Below are 15,731 nucleotides of genomic sequence, written 5' to 3' on the forward strand. Positions count from 1 at the left end.
CTGAACTCCACCAGTAGTTTTGGGGGTCACTGGCTTATCCCCTGACCAGCCTCTGCCCCCTGGGCAGATAGAAGGGCTTTGTTAGAGCCACCGCAGTGAGGACCAACCTGGCAGAGCGGTAGGGCACAGCTGCAGCCATGAATGCTAGGAAAGTCTGAAACAGAGGTACAGCTGACCCCACTGCTGAGATCACCTCATGCTTGGGCTTTCTCCTCACAGACCTGAGTAACGCGAGCTCTACACTGACCCTGTGGGTTCACAGGACATGTAAGGGTTTCTCTCCTATTTATCTGAGCCAGCTGCCGCATCCAGTCACACAAGGGGAAGCCCACATAGGAGTCTGGGGGGAGAGAGACACCGTATCTAGCTCCCAAGTCATGAGAGAAATAATGAAAAAGATGAAGAAAACCGAGGTCAAATGAAAGACACGAAAGCAGGAAAGAGGAAGGATGTATAGAAAGTTAAAAAAGAAAATCTTGAAAGTAAGATCAAGCATCTTATATATGGCATGGCATGAAATGTGAATAAATTCGTGTTCCCCTAATCAAAGTCAGATTTACTCGGGTTGGGTTTAGAAGAAAAAAAACTTCAAGCACATGTGGTTATAAGAGAACCATTAACACAAAGTGCTATGGTAAAGGCTAAACAAAGAACAAAGATCAGGCAAACATAAATATAAAAACAGGATTGGGGGTGTGTGAGTGGCTCAGTCCATTGAGCGTCGGACTCTTGGTTTTGGCTCAGGTCATGATGTCGGTCAGGGTCATGATATTGAGCTCTGAGTAGGGACTGAGGGCAGAGTCTGCTTGAGGCTCTCTCTCCCTCTCCCTCTATTCCTCCTCTGCTTATGCTCTTTCTAAATAAATAGAGAGAGAGAGAAATACCTTACCAAAAAAAAAAAAAAAAAACCCAAAAAACAAAAATAAAAAAAACCAGACTTGGTCATTGGAATATATGACAAAGAATTAAAATTAAAAAGTATAAAGCAAAGCAAATAGTGACATTCTATAATGCCAAAAAGTACCAGTGAGGCTCTAACAATAGTGACAGACTGAGATATCTTATCTAACAACCAGTGGCAAAAGATGCCATTACGTGGGACAAATAAATAAAAAAAGCAAAAAACTTATGTGCCAGGCCCTGTTCTAAGGCGTCTCACAAATATTAACAGATCTAATTCTCTAGCAAGCAGGAAATCAGTACTATTATCATCACTCTACAGGTGAAAAAGCGGAGACACAGAATTCCACCGGTTTCTCAAAATTTCATAACATGACCTGTCTCTGGGACCTGAGATGGCCTCAGAAAGGAGTAAGTAATAATTCCTATAAGGAGTAAAGGTGTATTTATCACCCTCTTTCATTAAGCTAATCTCCCATGGACTTCCCATAGCCCAAACAAAACCACCTGGATAATCTCTCAGCAAAAAGTTAAATGACATCCATGGCCCCATCATCTTTATCATTTTGTGATTGTGACACACACACACACTCTCTCTCTCTCTCACACACACACACACACACACACACAAACCCCTTCTGAAATGTGTTCTAGTGTGATGCTCAAGTTTAAATGACTCTAATGTCTTAGAGTCATTGTCATCAGTTTCAGAATGGACTTTCAGGCTTAAAGGCGGCATTTAGTTGAGGAGGGAGGATGGGGGACGTTCCCTTGAGCACCACTGATATCAGAGTGTGCTAAGTGGTCGCCCAGTAGACACACTGACATCCATTTATGTTCACTCCCTCCCCCACATTTGCAACATTTCCTCAAAAGCCCTAAAAAAAGTTTTGTTTTTTTTTTTTAAAGCAATTTCCATCTGTGACATTCCCAGGAAATCAGAAAAATGTGACAAGGAAAAATAGAGCAGACATGGGTGTACTCACCAAGGGATGAACAATAGACTCTAAATTCAAGTTCAGCGTAGCTTGGGAAAAATAAATCACAACAATCATGAAGCACAATGTGGTTCTCCTTGGGGATTTCATTTCTTTAGGATTGAGTTGCTTTGCCTGAAATGTAAATATGAGAGTTTAGAGATAGAAGAATTTGTTTATCAAACAGAGGGAGAACAAGCAAACCCCGTTTCGAAGGTCACAAGACGAAAAGAGGAGACTGGAAGGAACATGACGGTATCAACTGGAGAAAACATCCTCTGCTCCAGACCCGGGGCTGAGGAAATGGTCGGGTCGGGAAGGATGGGGATTGTGGATGGCTGTGTACCGAGGACAAAGGTATCAGTGTTTGGGTACTTTTCCTATGTGCATAGAGAAGGAGAGAGGGAATAAAAGAGAAAGGAGAAAGATGGGAAGGGGCAGAGCAGGAAGAAGAGAAAGACTACTGAGCAAGAAATACTTCAAACGTCGTGATCCACTACACACAGTAACTGGACAAAAGAACTCAGAGTACAATACTTACCTTTGCTACATGCCTCACACTCTGATATTTTCAATTCGAGCCTATCTTATCTTACCCTATTTTTCCTTCAAATTCTGATAGGAACCCATCAAAATTGACCTCATGATGCATATTAATGGACTACGACTCATTAGTATGAAAAATCCTAGACTCCATCATAAAAATATAAGTTGTGTTTTATAGTCCTTTATAATAATATGGTACACAACATAGAATATTCATATCACGGGTCCCATCTTATACACTGATTTTTGATAGCTACTTCTGTATAATGCTGGTGATTAAGATGACATTTTTTGGTGACTAGATTGATCATTACTGCATTTAAAAAGTTGAGTATCGGGGGCTCCTGGGTGGCTCAGTTGTTAAGCATCTGCCTTTAGCTCAGGTCACGATCCCAGGGTCCCTCTCCCACACCCCCTGCTTGTGTTCCCTCTCTTTGCTGTGTCTCTCTCTGTCAAATAAATAAATAAAATCTTAAAAAAAAAAAAAAAAAGTCGAGTATCAGTTTGCATCATTCCAACCCTCGCGGGTCTGGGGACTCAGACAATCTACTTCGTATAGATTTCTTTCCTTGTTGAGTTTTTTTTTTTTTTTTTTTTTTTTTAACAGCCATGTTCTTTTGTGAAAAGAGCAGGAAATCAAGAGACAGAAGATACAGATTAAGATCTAAGACCACCATGAACTACATATCCTTGGGTAAGTCACTTATCTTCACCGAGCCCAATATTCCTCATCTACAAAATGGGGACAGTTCTACCTCCTATTTTCTCACAGACTTTCCTGAGGCTCAAATGATTAAAGACCGTGAAGGGCCACAGGGGTGCAAAGCTGCAGTGGTTTCACGCTGGTCATTGGTAGAGTCCAGAGGGCAGCCATCAGGAAGGGCAGGCCTTAGCCCAGGCATTGCAGCAAGTGCCGGGGGCCGTGGCCAGGATAACGCACAGATGGGAGCCGAGACTTACAGGCCAGGGAGAATTGCGTTTCAATCACCGGCTGCTGGCTGCCTCCTTTTCCTCTTCCCCAGTGGAAAAGAGGGAAGCATAAGGCCCTGGAAAACTGACCCAGTCTGCAGATCTGGCAATCAAAATACATTTTTAAAATTCTGCAACTCAATCGCTTTTGGAAAATGCTTTGCAATTTAGGTTACGAGAATAGATGAATCTCAACCAGATGCATCTGGGTCTTTGTTAGAAGGGAACAGGCTTTTGTGGGTATTGAGCGGACCCAGCCTGGTGATAACAACTGTTCCTGGGATGAACTGGATACTTAGGAGGCAATTGAACCTTTTCAGGCCCCACCTTAGTGCGCTAAACTAGCTGCTTCCAGACAGAGGCAGTTAATTGAGGGAATGAGAAACAGTAACTGAAGGGTTAAGGAGCCTCCCTTGACCTCTGATAGTCAGGGAGGGACCCAGGTGTTAGATGAACTGTATATCCTCTCCACCGTTTCCCAGTGGTGGCCTTGGGGTCAGAATTAGCAGGAATTATACCGTCCCCAGATGGCCACATCTAGTCCTTTTGTATAGGCTACTGGCCAATACTGCCCACTGTCCCCATGTTCCCGCAGCTTCCCTAGGGACAGTTTTTGATGAAATTAACACTCGTCTCTCTGTTGACCTATTTAGTGACAACAAATTCACAAGTCAATAGAAATGTAGCACAAGTCAATAGAGATCCCACTATGGGGAAGGGAATGTTCTCTGGATGCAGGAGAAGAATAGGGTTTGCTTCCACAGTAATGGTGAGGGGGGAGTTCTCTACTTGTAGAAGGATGTCACCATGTTGATGGAAAGATAATATTAAAAATACTTGACAAACAGTTTGTTTGGTCATACCACTGGCCTGCCCAATCAGAACAGTGATATCAGCTGAAGATCAGCTCAGCTTTTAGGGTTCCTAGGTTTTGGGAGATATCTGAAGACAAACTTCCCTTACCTATATCAACAATCTTTCATTAACCCTCAGCTCACAGCTGTCCTCAACCATGAGGAGCCAATGGACAGTTTAACTTGGCTAATGGTGAAAAAAAAAAAAAAAGATCCCAGTTCACCCAATTAAAAGCAGGGAGTAGATCCTAATATATCTAGTAGAATAGATATATTGAAGACAATATATCTTCAGTAGGGTCCCTTTAATTGTAAATCCTCTCGAAGTTCCTATTCATGCTATATTCCTGGATTAAATGGCAGACAACCTCCAAGAAACGAGAAACGCAGAGACAAACAGGCAAAGAAGTAAGAAAATGATCTGACGTTGTTCTCAATTTCCTTCTCTTTTTAAATTGTAAATCCTGGATAGTCTCTACTAAAACTTACCAACATGAATGAGCCAGCTTATGCTTCTTAGAAGCATATGCTTCTTATGCTTATTAGAAAAAGCTGGGAACTATGATCTCATGCTCAGTACAAACTCCGGGGTGATGAGCAACTTCCCATCTTCTCTGGCCCTATTTTTCTGTCTGCGAAGTTAGAAGACAAGGAGAGGGAAATCAAGTGTCCTGACGTCATATGCCAGGAATAAGTCCTCAGGATTCCCAGCAGCACCACATTTGTAGGGTGGGGGTTCGTCTTCCTTGAAGACATTCTCTTGCGGAGTGATTACACATCAGGAACCGCCATTGTGAAAATGACCTGAAACAGCCCAGGGAACGGTTCTCCCAGATCTTAGGTACCACCCACCAGTGCTCCAAATCAACTGCTCTCCTGGAAACCCTTCATCAGCACTGACCTTCCCAGACTTTATTGGCAAGGAAACAGGGGTGGGGGTGCTGAGTGGTGAAGAGGAGCAAATGAGCTCACGTGCCTTTGCAAGGTTAGAAGCATGTTCACACAATGGCCACGTCTGGAGGTCTGGTGCCCCAATGTCATCATCAAGTTGTGACTTCCAGCTCCATGTAAGTAGGGCAATAGTGGGACTCATTCTGGAAATGACTTATTTCCTAAGCTCTACACAGCTCTGCCTTTTCATGCCCTCTGATATCCTTAGCCCCTCTCGCCTGGGAACTTTAGCCTGGATAGTCTCCTGGCTCCTCCTGGGTAGCAGGAAGGAGAGGCAAGAATGTGAATCCACATTGGCTCAATCTCTGAGCAGGTGCCTCCTCCTGCCTCCAGCCCAGGGCTCTGCTCCCCACTTCAGCCTGGCATGCATTTCTTCCCTTAGCATTGCCTGGGTGAAAAAGTTCCCTGGGGTATTTGTGCCTCATCTCCTCCAGTGGTTCTTGGCCCTGGCTGTACTCCAGAACCATCACCTGGGGAGTTTCGTGTTTTTCTTTTTCCATTTGCTTGGTTGTTATTTTAAAATCACCCTGGACCCATTGAGCTAAAACATCTGGGGGATGGGAGCCAAAATTCTGTATCCAGCCAAGCTGTTTCTGGTGCACAGAGAGGTCTGAGGTCTGCAGATCTGTATCCTCAGCAATCTAATGCAGCAGTCTAGAATGCATTCCCCTGCAGAGGCTCCACACTCTGCACAAAGCCCCACGTGGGGCTCAGTCTCAGGACCCTGAGATCATGACCTGATCCATGGCCTGAACCAAAATCAAAACGCTTTAAGAGACTGAGCCCCCCAGGTGCTCCTTACTCAATAGTTTCTAATACAATCCAATAGTGAGATTGTATTTTATGTCTCATTTAGTATCAAATATGTTGCACACTTAGGCACTGACAAATACAGAGTGTTTTCTCCAGCCCCCAATTGTGCTCTGCATCACAAACTGAAAGGAGTCATGGTCCTTGCCCCCAAGAAGCTCTCAGTCTCATCGGGAAGGAGCCAAACATAGCCTGAAAAACAACAACATAAAAACCACTATGTACTGAGTATGCGCTGTATACCAGGCACAGTGATCAGTGCAGTCAATGGGTTAACTTGCTTCGCCTGCCTCTCACAATGATCCCGTGATATAGGTATTTTTATCCTAATTCATAGATGAGAAAACGAGGGCCCAGTGGAATTCGCCTAGGACACGCAGCTAGTAAGGAACAGAGCCAGATCCGTTCCCAAGTTGTCTCCCCAGTGAGCCACAGTATGCAAGTGATAAGCATGGCTAGAGCTGAGGACTGGGGGAAAGTGGGGTGAGTTTGGGAATGTCTAGGGTCCATGGCCAGACTCTGAAGGATGGGTGATGCTTTCATGTGTAATGAAGAAAGGAAAGAGAACCTCAAGCGTAAGACAACAGCATCAGCAGAGGAACAAAAAAAGCCCAAAGGGTGAGGTTTAGCAGTCCCCTGTGCGCCTCCTGGGAGTTCCCTTGAGCGGCCTGCCCAACCATGGTGACGTAGGCCCAGCCATGGTCCCCAGGAGGGCATTGTTCTCCCAAACAATGACTGGCCCCAAAGAAGGCAGAGTTATTTCTGCTGTGATCTGGAAAGAGAATTTGGTGGCATCAGGGCTTGGGTGATTCCCTCCTTCCCGTAGGAGACTGGAGTGGAAAGAGGACCAACTTCAAAGCGAAACAGGCTGGTGTTCTGATTCGAGCTCCAGCCTCAATGAGGGGTGAGACACTTGGCCCCACAAAGCCCCTGTCTTCTGGGAGGAATGACAAGGATCTAAGCATTCACACTGCAGCATCGATGTGGACATTGGGGATCATATCCGTGAAGGACAAAAGGGCCTGGTCCTCATTGTAATTTGTTGTGGGCTGAGCTGTGTCCCTCCAAAATTGGTATGCTGAAGTCTAACCCCCAGTACCTCAGAATGTGACCTGATTTGAAGATAGGGTCTTAAAAAAGGTAATCAAGTTAAAATGGGATCATTACAGTGGGCCCTCATCTCATATGACCATTGACCTTGTAAGTAGAGGAGACTAGCACGCAGATACAGAGGAAGGTGCGTGGGAAGATCTCTGAGGGTGAGGACGATCTACCAGCCCAGGAGGGAGGCCTCTGAGGAGGTCACCCCTGCTGACCTGTTCGTCTCTGAATTTAAGCTCCAGGTCTGTGAGGAAATAAATTTCTGTTGTTCATACCGTCTAGTCTGTGGGACTTTGTTACGGCAGCTCTGGAAATCTAATTAGAATTCAATAAACATGATACACCCCTATTTTTTTATTTAGAAAGGGTGAGTGTGACCTCTGGTCTGCTGCTCAACATTTATTGAGCGCTTATACGGAGTATGTTTTTATGAAAACTGAAAACTGAACTATTGGTTTATCTGAACAGAGCATAAACACACGCTGTCCAAAATGGGAGACAAATTAGAGTTCATCTCTCTTTTCAGCACTGCCCCCAGCCTCCCACACCCCTTAGTTTTTCAGACGAGGAAGCTAAGGCCTTGCAAAGGCTCTCAGCCTCAAAGTCAGGACTCAGGAGGTCAGCTGAGCATTCTTAAAATTCTAGACAATAATAGTGTCCTAGAGTCGGACAAGCCATTTCTAATACAATTATGGACAGTAATTGTCATCAAAGATGATGCTGAGAAGTACGTAAGTCAATCCTTGTAATTTATGAGGTGCTTGCTCTATCCAGGGATGCTGAGCTCCCTCCAAGGATCACGTCACGTAACCCTCTCAATGATTCTGTGGTACCACTCAATCCTCTCCACTTTTCAGGGGTAGAAATGAAAAGTTAGAAGGAAGAGTAACTCACCAAGGCCACACAGTTGACACACAGTAGTGACAAAATTATAAGCTAAGCAGTCCATCTCACAGGTCACCCTTTGGGTTGCAAGGCCTTCCTGGTGGGATATCAAGAGGAATAAATGGAAAACTTTCTCTGAATGGACAATGGATCAGGCAACTGGAACTACAAGTTCTAGCCTCGCTCTGCCACTAACCAGTTGTGTGATCTGGGGCAGGTCCCTTCATCTTTCAGGGTCTCAACTGTGTTATCAGCAAAGACAAGAGAGTTGACTGTACCGTGGAATGGGAGTTGGCCTCTGAGGTCCCATTACTTTTCAAAGAGTGTAAAATCTCTCATGTTTATTGCAAAAGCAAGGTAACCTCACTTAGACATCTGAGCCTAAACATAACTCTCTCTTGGATTTATCCCACCCACCGCTGACTTACGATACAGTTCAGGTCTTCACTGCCCCTCACCTGCACCACTGCAACGGCTTCCGTTCTTTCCCTCCATCGTCTACATGGATACAGGATTAATCTCCCAAAAGTGCTCTTCTCGCATGTTCCCTGTTCAGCTCCCCAGAAGCAATTGCTTTCATTGATGCTCAAGACCTTCCAGGACCTGGATTTTATATTCCAGAGCAGGCATAGTTAATAAGCATCGATCAGATTTTCACCACTGAAGGGGGCTGATTTTTCATAATTGAAAAGAGTGTAAGGGATTTCCAGTGTCCTTACATAAGTGGAAATGCAAAAATGGATCTTTGAGAATTAATCCTGGCAGTGGGGAGGGGCAGGTCTTATTGTCAAACTACTTTTCAGTGTTTGGCAAAACCAAAATAATCCTGCCATTTACTTGGTTTGGTAATTTCCAACTTTCTCTGCCTCTAAAACTCAGGAAAATCACTGCATATTCAACTTCTATCCTCCTGGCTGAAGGTTCCTTGAACTCTTCAGCTATAAATAGTCTCTACTTCCTCCTAACACCTGCTCTTAATCTAGGCCCTAACCTTCCTCCTTGTATTCTATTTATTGTTCTAAGTATATCATGGAGCAATTCTATTTATTCCCTTACTCGTGTATCCTTTTCTGTATTCATTCACTGCACAAACATTGATTAAGCCCTGTTAAGTGCAGGCCCTCTGCTAGGTGCAGAGGAAGCAATAGAAAACAAGGGACTGTTCCTTGTCTCTGTGGAGCTAAGAGTCTAATGGAAGAGATAAGCATCATTGTGGAAGCAGTGACACAATTCATTGTTTCACTATGATCGTGAAAGTGTGACCAAGGAGAGCAATCAGAACACTAGTCCATTGCTGAGAACCTATTATGTGCCAGGCACCAAGCTAAGCATTGACTATATTAAATCTTTTTATTCTCACAGCAATTCCAGTGCAAGGGGCGTAGTATGGTAGCTAATGAACAGTATGATATGAAATGAACTGTGCAACAGAATGGTTAAGTATTTTGCCCCAAATCACACAGCTAGTAAGTGGCAGAGCCAGAACGTGAACCAGAGAAATGTTACTGCAGAGCCCCTTTTAACCACCGTGCTCAAATGTCTAATAAAGCTTGTTAACACAGGGTCTTGACCTAGTTCTGGGGATCTGTGGTCAGCATCCTGGAGAAAGTATTTAAGGGGGTTGAAATCTGAATTGTGAGTTGGAATTAGCTGAAAACAAAAGAGAGGTCAGAGGGAGAGGAGGAAGAGGGTTCCAGGCAGAAGGAAGATCTTGTGCAAAGGGCCTGAGGTAGAAAAATGCATGGCACATTCAAGGAGCTGTGAATGGGCCAGAGTGTCTGGAAAACCAAAAGGAAGGAGAGGATGGTTATGGGAGGGCTTCTGAGGTGAGCAGAACCCAGGGAAGGCAGGATAATTGCGGCCACAAGAGTAGTAAGATTGATTAGGAAGACCATAGAGAAAGTAGAAATGACAGCCTAGAACTGAGGCCCACAGAATTCCAACAAACATAGGTCTTGTCAAAGAAAGTGATTGAGCCAAGATGTTTGGGAATGAGAGACCAGGAGGCAGGAAGGAACCAGGACTAGAAGAGGGTCTGGAACCAGGGAGAGTCAGGTTTTAAGTAGCAGAGTGTGGTCAATTACATCCATTGGTGCTGAAAGGAGCATCCAAAGGGGATATGATTGCCTATTGGATTTGGACACACGATGTCTTCTCAGCAAGGGGCCTCTCCTTGGAGTGAGTGGGGAGGAAACCACAATGAGGGCAGTTGTACAGTGAGTGGGAGATGAAGGCATAGAGTCAGTGAGTGTGTAGACCTTAAGAAATTTGGTTGCAAGGTGGAAGAGAGAGTGGAGATTTTTCCCATATGTAACCAGCTTGGCTCTCCCGTTATAGTTGTGACTTTCTTTTTAAGAAAGGAGCTGATTGCATTGCACGCGAGGACTCTACCAAGGGGAGTCATGCCTCCTACTAACACATGGCCTGTGACTGGCTAACGAGACAAGCTACTATCCCCTTGGAAAGAAGCCCCTGGTGTGTTTCCCTCTTCCCTGCTTTGCCCGTTCTGGGGTACAGACTACATGGTTATATAGCTATTGTTTTAAACATGTACTTCTGATCAAATAGTAGGCGAGAGACTGAAATTACATATAAACATACATCATTCTACAACTGGAGGATAATTCAAAGCAGATTCCTTTTGACGGTACGTGCAAAATGGTAATACCAAATTTCAGAGGAGTCGCGAGTTTTTCTGGGATTATTGCTCTTGGTTTATCCCATGAGGCACAGGGTACCATCAGTAACCTCTGTCCCGAACTGCAGAAATACAGATTAAAAATCCTCAAGTATAACTTTAAGAGCTGCCCTCGCAGATCTGTATTTTCAACTGCAGAGGCGATAAGACCTATCTTTGCTGACATTATTTAATTAGATGATTCATCCCTGGCACATGCAGAACGAGAAGCTAAATATTTATTTAACACGAACACGAATCACAATGCCAATTAAAGGACTGCCTTGAAACCTTTTTTTCTATTTAATTTTCCCTTGCCTTGAACTAAGGTCCTGCAGCAGCATTGTGTTGGGTGGCTCAGGACTCTCAGATTACAGAGGAACATTTGTTTGTACACAATGGGGTCAAGTTTTCCAAAACACACTGCACATGTGTGCCGCGTTGATAACCTTTTATACTTCTTCCCTTGTTGTAAATCCCTGGAGGGTTTTAACCTTTAAGCAAGAGATTGCCATCTTGATGAAAACACGAAGTTCCTAACTCGGCTCTTATCTCATCTATCTTGCTACTCTCATTTGCCATGTGGAGGGGTTTCCCTAAGCCCCGGGAAAACAATGCCAGGGGTGCATTCCAGGGGCGAGGGAGGGTAGCCCTGTGGTTGACTGTTGCGCTGGATAGAGCATCAGAGGGCTTGGGTATGGGTGCAAACCTTCCAGTTCTGTGGTTCTACTCTTCAGCAAGTTGATGCAAAAGAATACTGGAGTAATACTCATAATAATAATGGACCAACTGGAGCAGTCTCTGGTCACTCTGCAGGAGCAGAGGCTTGGAGGCCATCATTCTGGAGAGTGGGGAGGTCTGTGGGAGGGTCTGAGGGCTGGGTGGCTGAGGTGGATGTGAGCAGGAACCACACTGGGCATTCCAGGGGCTCAAGGCAGCCATTTACAACATAACTTAAAATATTCCAACATCTTAAGAATTGGCAGGACCACCTTAGCTCTCTGTGTCTCCTGCTTTCAGGAGCCCTTACTCCCTCTGTCTCCTGAAACAAGGCATTGCTGTCCTTGGCCAATGATTTCATTTCTCTGAAATTTTCATTTCCCCCTCTAGGGATTCTGTCAGACTTCAAGAATAAAGTATGCATATGATTCAAGATGAAAAAACTATTATTTTTTCCCCAAAAATACAGTACCCTGAGAAATCATGAACATTCCAAGATTTCTCTAATCATCAATGCCATTCTTCACGAGTCCCTGTCCTCCTTGGGTTCTTGGTTTCTGAAGTCACTTAGCGCCTCTTCCTTTGCAGCACCTCCCCCCACCCCACCCCAGTCTCTTATCACTCCAGCTTTTGCTCCCTTCTCTCCTCTGTCCTCCCTTCCCTCCTCCTCACCATCTGCAACTGCTCCACCATTAGTCCATCAAAACCTGTCCTAGGTCCTTGGTTCACCTCCCTTGACACCCTCTCTCTTAGGGAGCTTGCCCATTTCTGTAGTCTTAGTTATCAAGTTACATGAGAATTCCCAAAGCTTTATTTCCACCCTGATCTCTTTGCTACATATCACACACCTCGGTCAAAATTCAGCTCACCCGAGACTGAATGTCATTTTTCTCTCCCACTGCTACCTCCTAACCTATCTCTTCCCAGATCTGTCAATGGCTGGACTCACTCACTCTCCAGGTTCCCGGATGCACCACGCCACAGGTAGTGAGCAGGAGAGGAAGCAGCGACTCAACCAGCCTCTGAGTCCTGTCCTGGCCTCTGCTGCTGCCTGCTACACCCTGGTCACCACCCTGGTTTGGACGTGATCATCCCACACCTGGCTGATTGCAGCCATCTGGATGGGCTTCCTCACTTCTGCCTCCACCTGCTCAATAACCCAACACACCATCAGCAGATGCATTTGCATGGAACGCTATTTTCCATAGATTGCTGTCTACCGCATTCAAATTCTTCAAACTTTCTCAAGTGACCGAGGAATATTTGAGCTCCTTTACCTGGCGAGCATGATCACCATAACCCCAATGTGAACCCAGCTCTGCCACATTTTTCTTCCACCACACTTGGATACAGAGTAGATAGACCACTCACAAGCTTTCATTGTGCCTTTTCTTGCAAAAGGCGTCATAAATGTTAACCATAAATGTTGGTCGAATAGATTGCTTCTCAAACCATCCTTGGCCACTGAAATGTCCCATTCCTCCTTTCTGAGCTTTACTCCTTCCAGATCATGCTATTTCCTTAGTAACAGCGACAGTTGCTGTCATTTATCAAGTTCTTGCTACATGCCAGGCATTAGACTAAGCACTCTGCGAGCACTTGGCTCATTTAATCCTCAAATTCTATATTGGTAAAACTACCGTGGTCCCCACTTTACAGGTGAAGGAACTGAGGCATGAGTAAATTAAATAACACACCCCAGGTCACACAGTAAAATAGGTAATTCTGTTGCCAAAGTCTGAACTCTTGATCTTTAGAGCACACTGCCGCTCTGCTCGTCTCCTCCAGAGACGCGACTTTCTCCCAACCGCCCTGCAAGTCTCTGCTGTGCATGTCCTTCTGCAGTGCTCTTGTGAGTGTCATAGCATAACATCGTCATTAGGCATGACTCAGGTCAGACTGTCTGAGCTGCAGTCTCGACCACACTAGTTGCTGCTTTTGCGTGTCTCGGGCAACTTACAACCGTGTGTCCCTTCATCAATAAGATTGCTACTATAATAGCCCCTGCTGTATAGGTTATTGAACAACTAACTAACTGAGTTAACAGTCTTTGTAAAGCACTGAGCAGCATGGCACATAGTAAATGCTCAGCAAATATTACCAGTTATTATTAAAATTCCCAATGCCTGTGTGTTGCCTCCTGCTATGAGTGTGAGCTAACTGGGGCACCTGGGTGGCTCAGTAGGTTAAGCATCTGCCTTTGGCTCGGATCATGATCCCAGGGTCCTGGGATGGAGCCCTACATCGGGCTCTCTGCTTACCAGGCGAGTCTGAACCTCGGCCTTTCCCCCTAGTTCATGCTCTCTCTCTCTCTCTCTCTTAAATAAATAAAATCTTAAAAAACAAACAAACAACAACCAAAAAACAAAACAAAACAAAAACGTGTACGTTAACTAAAGGAAAGGATTCTCTGCCTCGTAATTCCCTAGCACTTAGCCAGTCTATCCAGCACAAATGTTTCCTCCAAACTCTGCCTCTTAAGTTTTCACTTAGGCGATGACTTTTAGGAAATTGGCAAGATGTCAGTTATCGAACCTTCAGGACCAGAATCATGCAATGTGAGTTGAAACGCCAAGGGGGTAAATAACTTGTGAATTCAAAGTGTACCTACAGTCCACGCAGGTATTTTGGTTGACAAGCCTTCCTGAGGCATCTACTATGTGCCAAAACTCACAGGCCCCGGGGACATGGACCTAAGCTGGGAGAGCCCTTCCCAGCGCTCTCTACACGGGACACAAACATGACAGCAAGGACCCACACTAGCTTGAACTATATTGAGAGATGTTGGTGGGGAGGAGAGAAGGTTCTAGGGGCACGTTTTATGGTTTAAAAACAACCCTGATTTATTGTCTATCCATGTGTAGATCAGTCCAGAAAGTGGCTGATCCGCCAGTTTCTGGACTGATCTACACAAAGGATAATTAGTATTTCAGTCTTTCTTCTCTTTCTGGAGATTGGGACACTCGTGTTAAAGTCACATGGAATAAAGTGGATGGCCCCATAATCATTTGGCACTAGACGAGCACATCCTGTTTACCTAGAACATTTAATCTGGGTTTTGAAAAATCCGCAAGGACCAGTCTATTTGCAGTGAAGTCAGGGGTGTGGCATCGCCCTTGTCGGCGAGCTGGAAAACTCTGAATTCTCATGTGTGAGTGTGAGATGGGTCTGCTTCTGCCGTAGGCAGCAGCAGCCAGAATCCTAATACACGTTGCACACGTGCTCACAGCGCAGGCACTCCTGGGCCCAGCTTCTCGGGCACACGAAGAAGGGTGGCTTCTGTTTCTCCAATTAGCCCCTTTATCTCTTACATCTAGCTATATGAGAGAATTACTTCAGAGATTAAAAAATATATACAATGCCCAGAGATTCTGATTTCGTTGTTCCAGGGATGTGCCTAGGCATTTTTCTTTTCTTGTTAATTTCTGGGGTGATACTAATGGACAGCAAGTGTTGGAATCCACAAAGATCTGGTCCAGGCAATAGATTTATCTACAGAATTATCTACAGAATTCCAGCAAACCTGGGAATCCATGTTGCTCCAGAGCTGACAGGATCCAGCCGATCAGTTAATTCTCTATTAAACATGCTTCCTATCCTTACATTACTACCCAACAATGGGGTGGGAAAGCCAGAGACCTGGGTTTTTTCCTTATCTTGGTGCCCCCAAAAGATCCATTGTGTGATGCTGGGCAAACCACTTGGTTTCTGAACCTTTTATTTTTGTGTTCCATAAAATGAGATCGGACATCTGCTTCCCCTGTGGTGGAGTGAAAGAAGGAGCTGGTCTCTGCCGGGGCTGGTGCCCTGGCATACAGTGAAGACGTTAATTGGATTAGCCAGGCCTGGGAGAGAAGTTCCGGCAGACAAATTTAACAGGAGGCTTAAGAAGCACTACAGAATGTCCAAATTCAGCAGGGCCAAGAGGCCATCTTTTTTGGGTTACAGAAACCTTGAGAAGGCCAAGAAATTACCAAAAAACAACTGAAAGTATTTTGTAACTACTCTTAAATTTGACAGTGCCTATATGTAACTTCTTTCCAAACCTTCTCTCTCCATGACCCATACCAACTTGTTCATAGTGATTTTTAATTCTTCACTTGTCTCATAACATTGTATGGGGGAAAAAAATGAAAGGTCCCTTTTGTACAGAAGGCTAGAAGAGGTAGAAAGTGAACTTATCTGTTTAAAAAAAAAAAGTTATTGGGGCTCCTGGGTGGCTCAGTGGGTTAAAGCCTCTGCCTTCAGCTCGGGTCATGGTCTCAGGGTTCTGGGATCGAGTCCCGCATCGGGCTCTCTGTTTGGCGGGAAGCCTGCTTTCTCCTCTCTCTCTCTCTCTGC

General features: G+C 44.9%; 1 protein-coding gene across 7 annotated transcripts in view; it reads right to left on the minus strand.

The window, feature by feature from the left end:
• Positions 1-15,731, minus strand: part of ADGRF5 (adhesion G protein-coupled receptor F5) — a 94,316-nt gene that overhangs the window by 48,758 nt on the left and 29,827 nt on the right. For 6 of the 7 annotated variants that reach the window (XM_013061600.2, XM_004739744.3, XM_013061609.2 and 3 more), the window contains exon 2: positions 1,887-2,012. In XM_013061600.2, coding sequence (XP_012917054.1) covers positions 1,887-1,988 — 102 coding nt within the window. In that variant the 5' untranslated portion in view covers positions 1,989-2,012. Of the gene's footprint in view, positions 1-1,886; positions 2,013-8,002; positions 8,091-15,731 lie in introns of all 7 variants that reach the window. The other variant, XM_013061594.2, reaches the window with a different exon arrangement.

This window comes from Mustela putorius, unplaced genomic scaffold (genome assembly GCF_011764305.1).
Source record: "Mustela putorius furo isolate JIRA1106 unplaced genomic scaffold, ASM1176430v1.1 tig00003983_pilon_pilon_pilon, whole genome shotgun sequence".
NCBI lineage: Eukaryota > Metazoa > Chordata > Mammalia > Carnivora > Mustelidae > Mustela > Mustela putorius.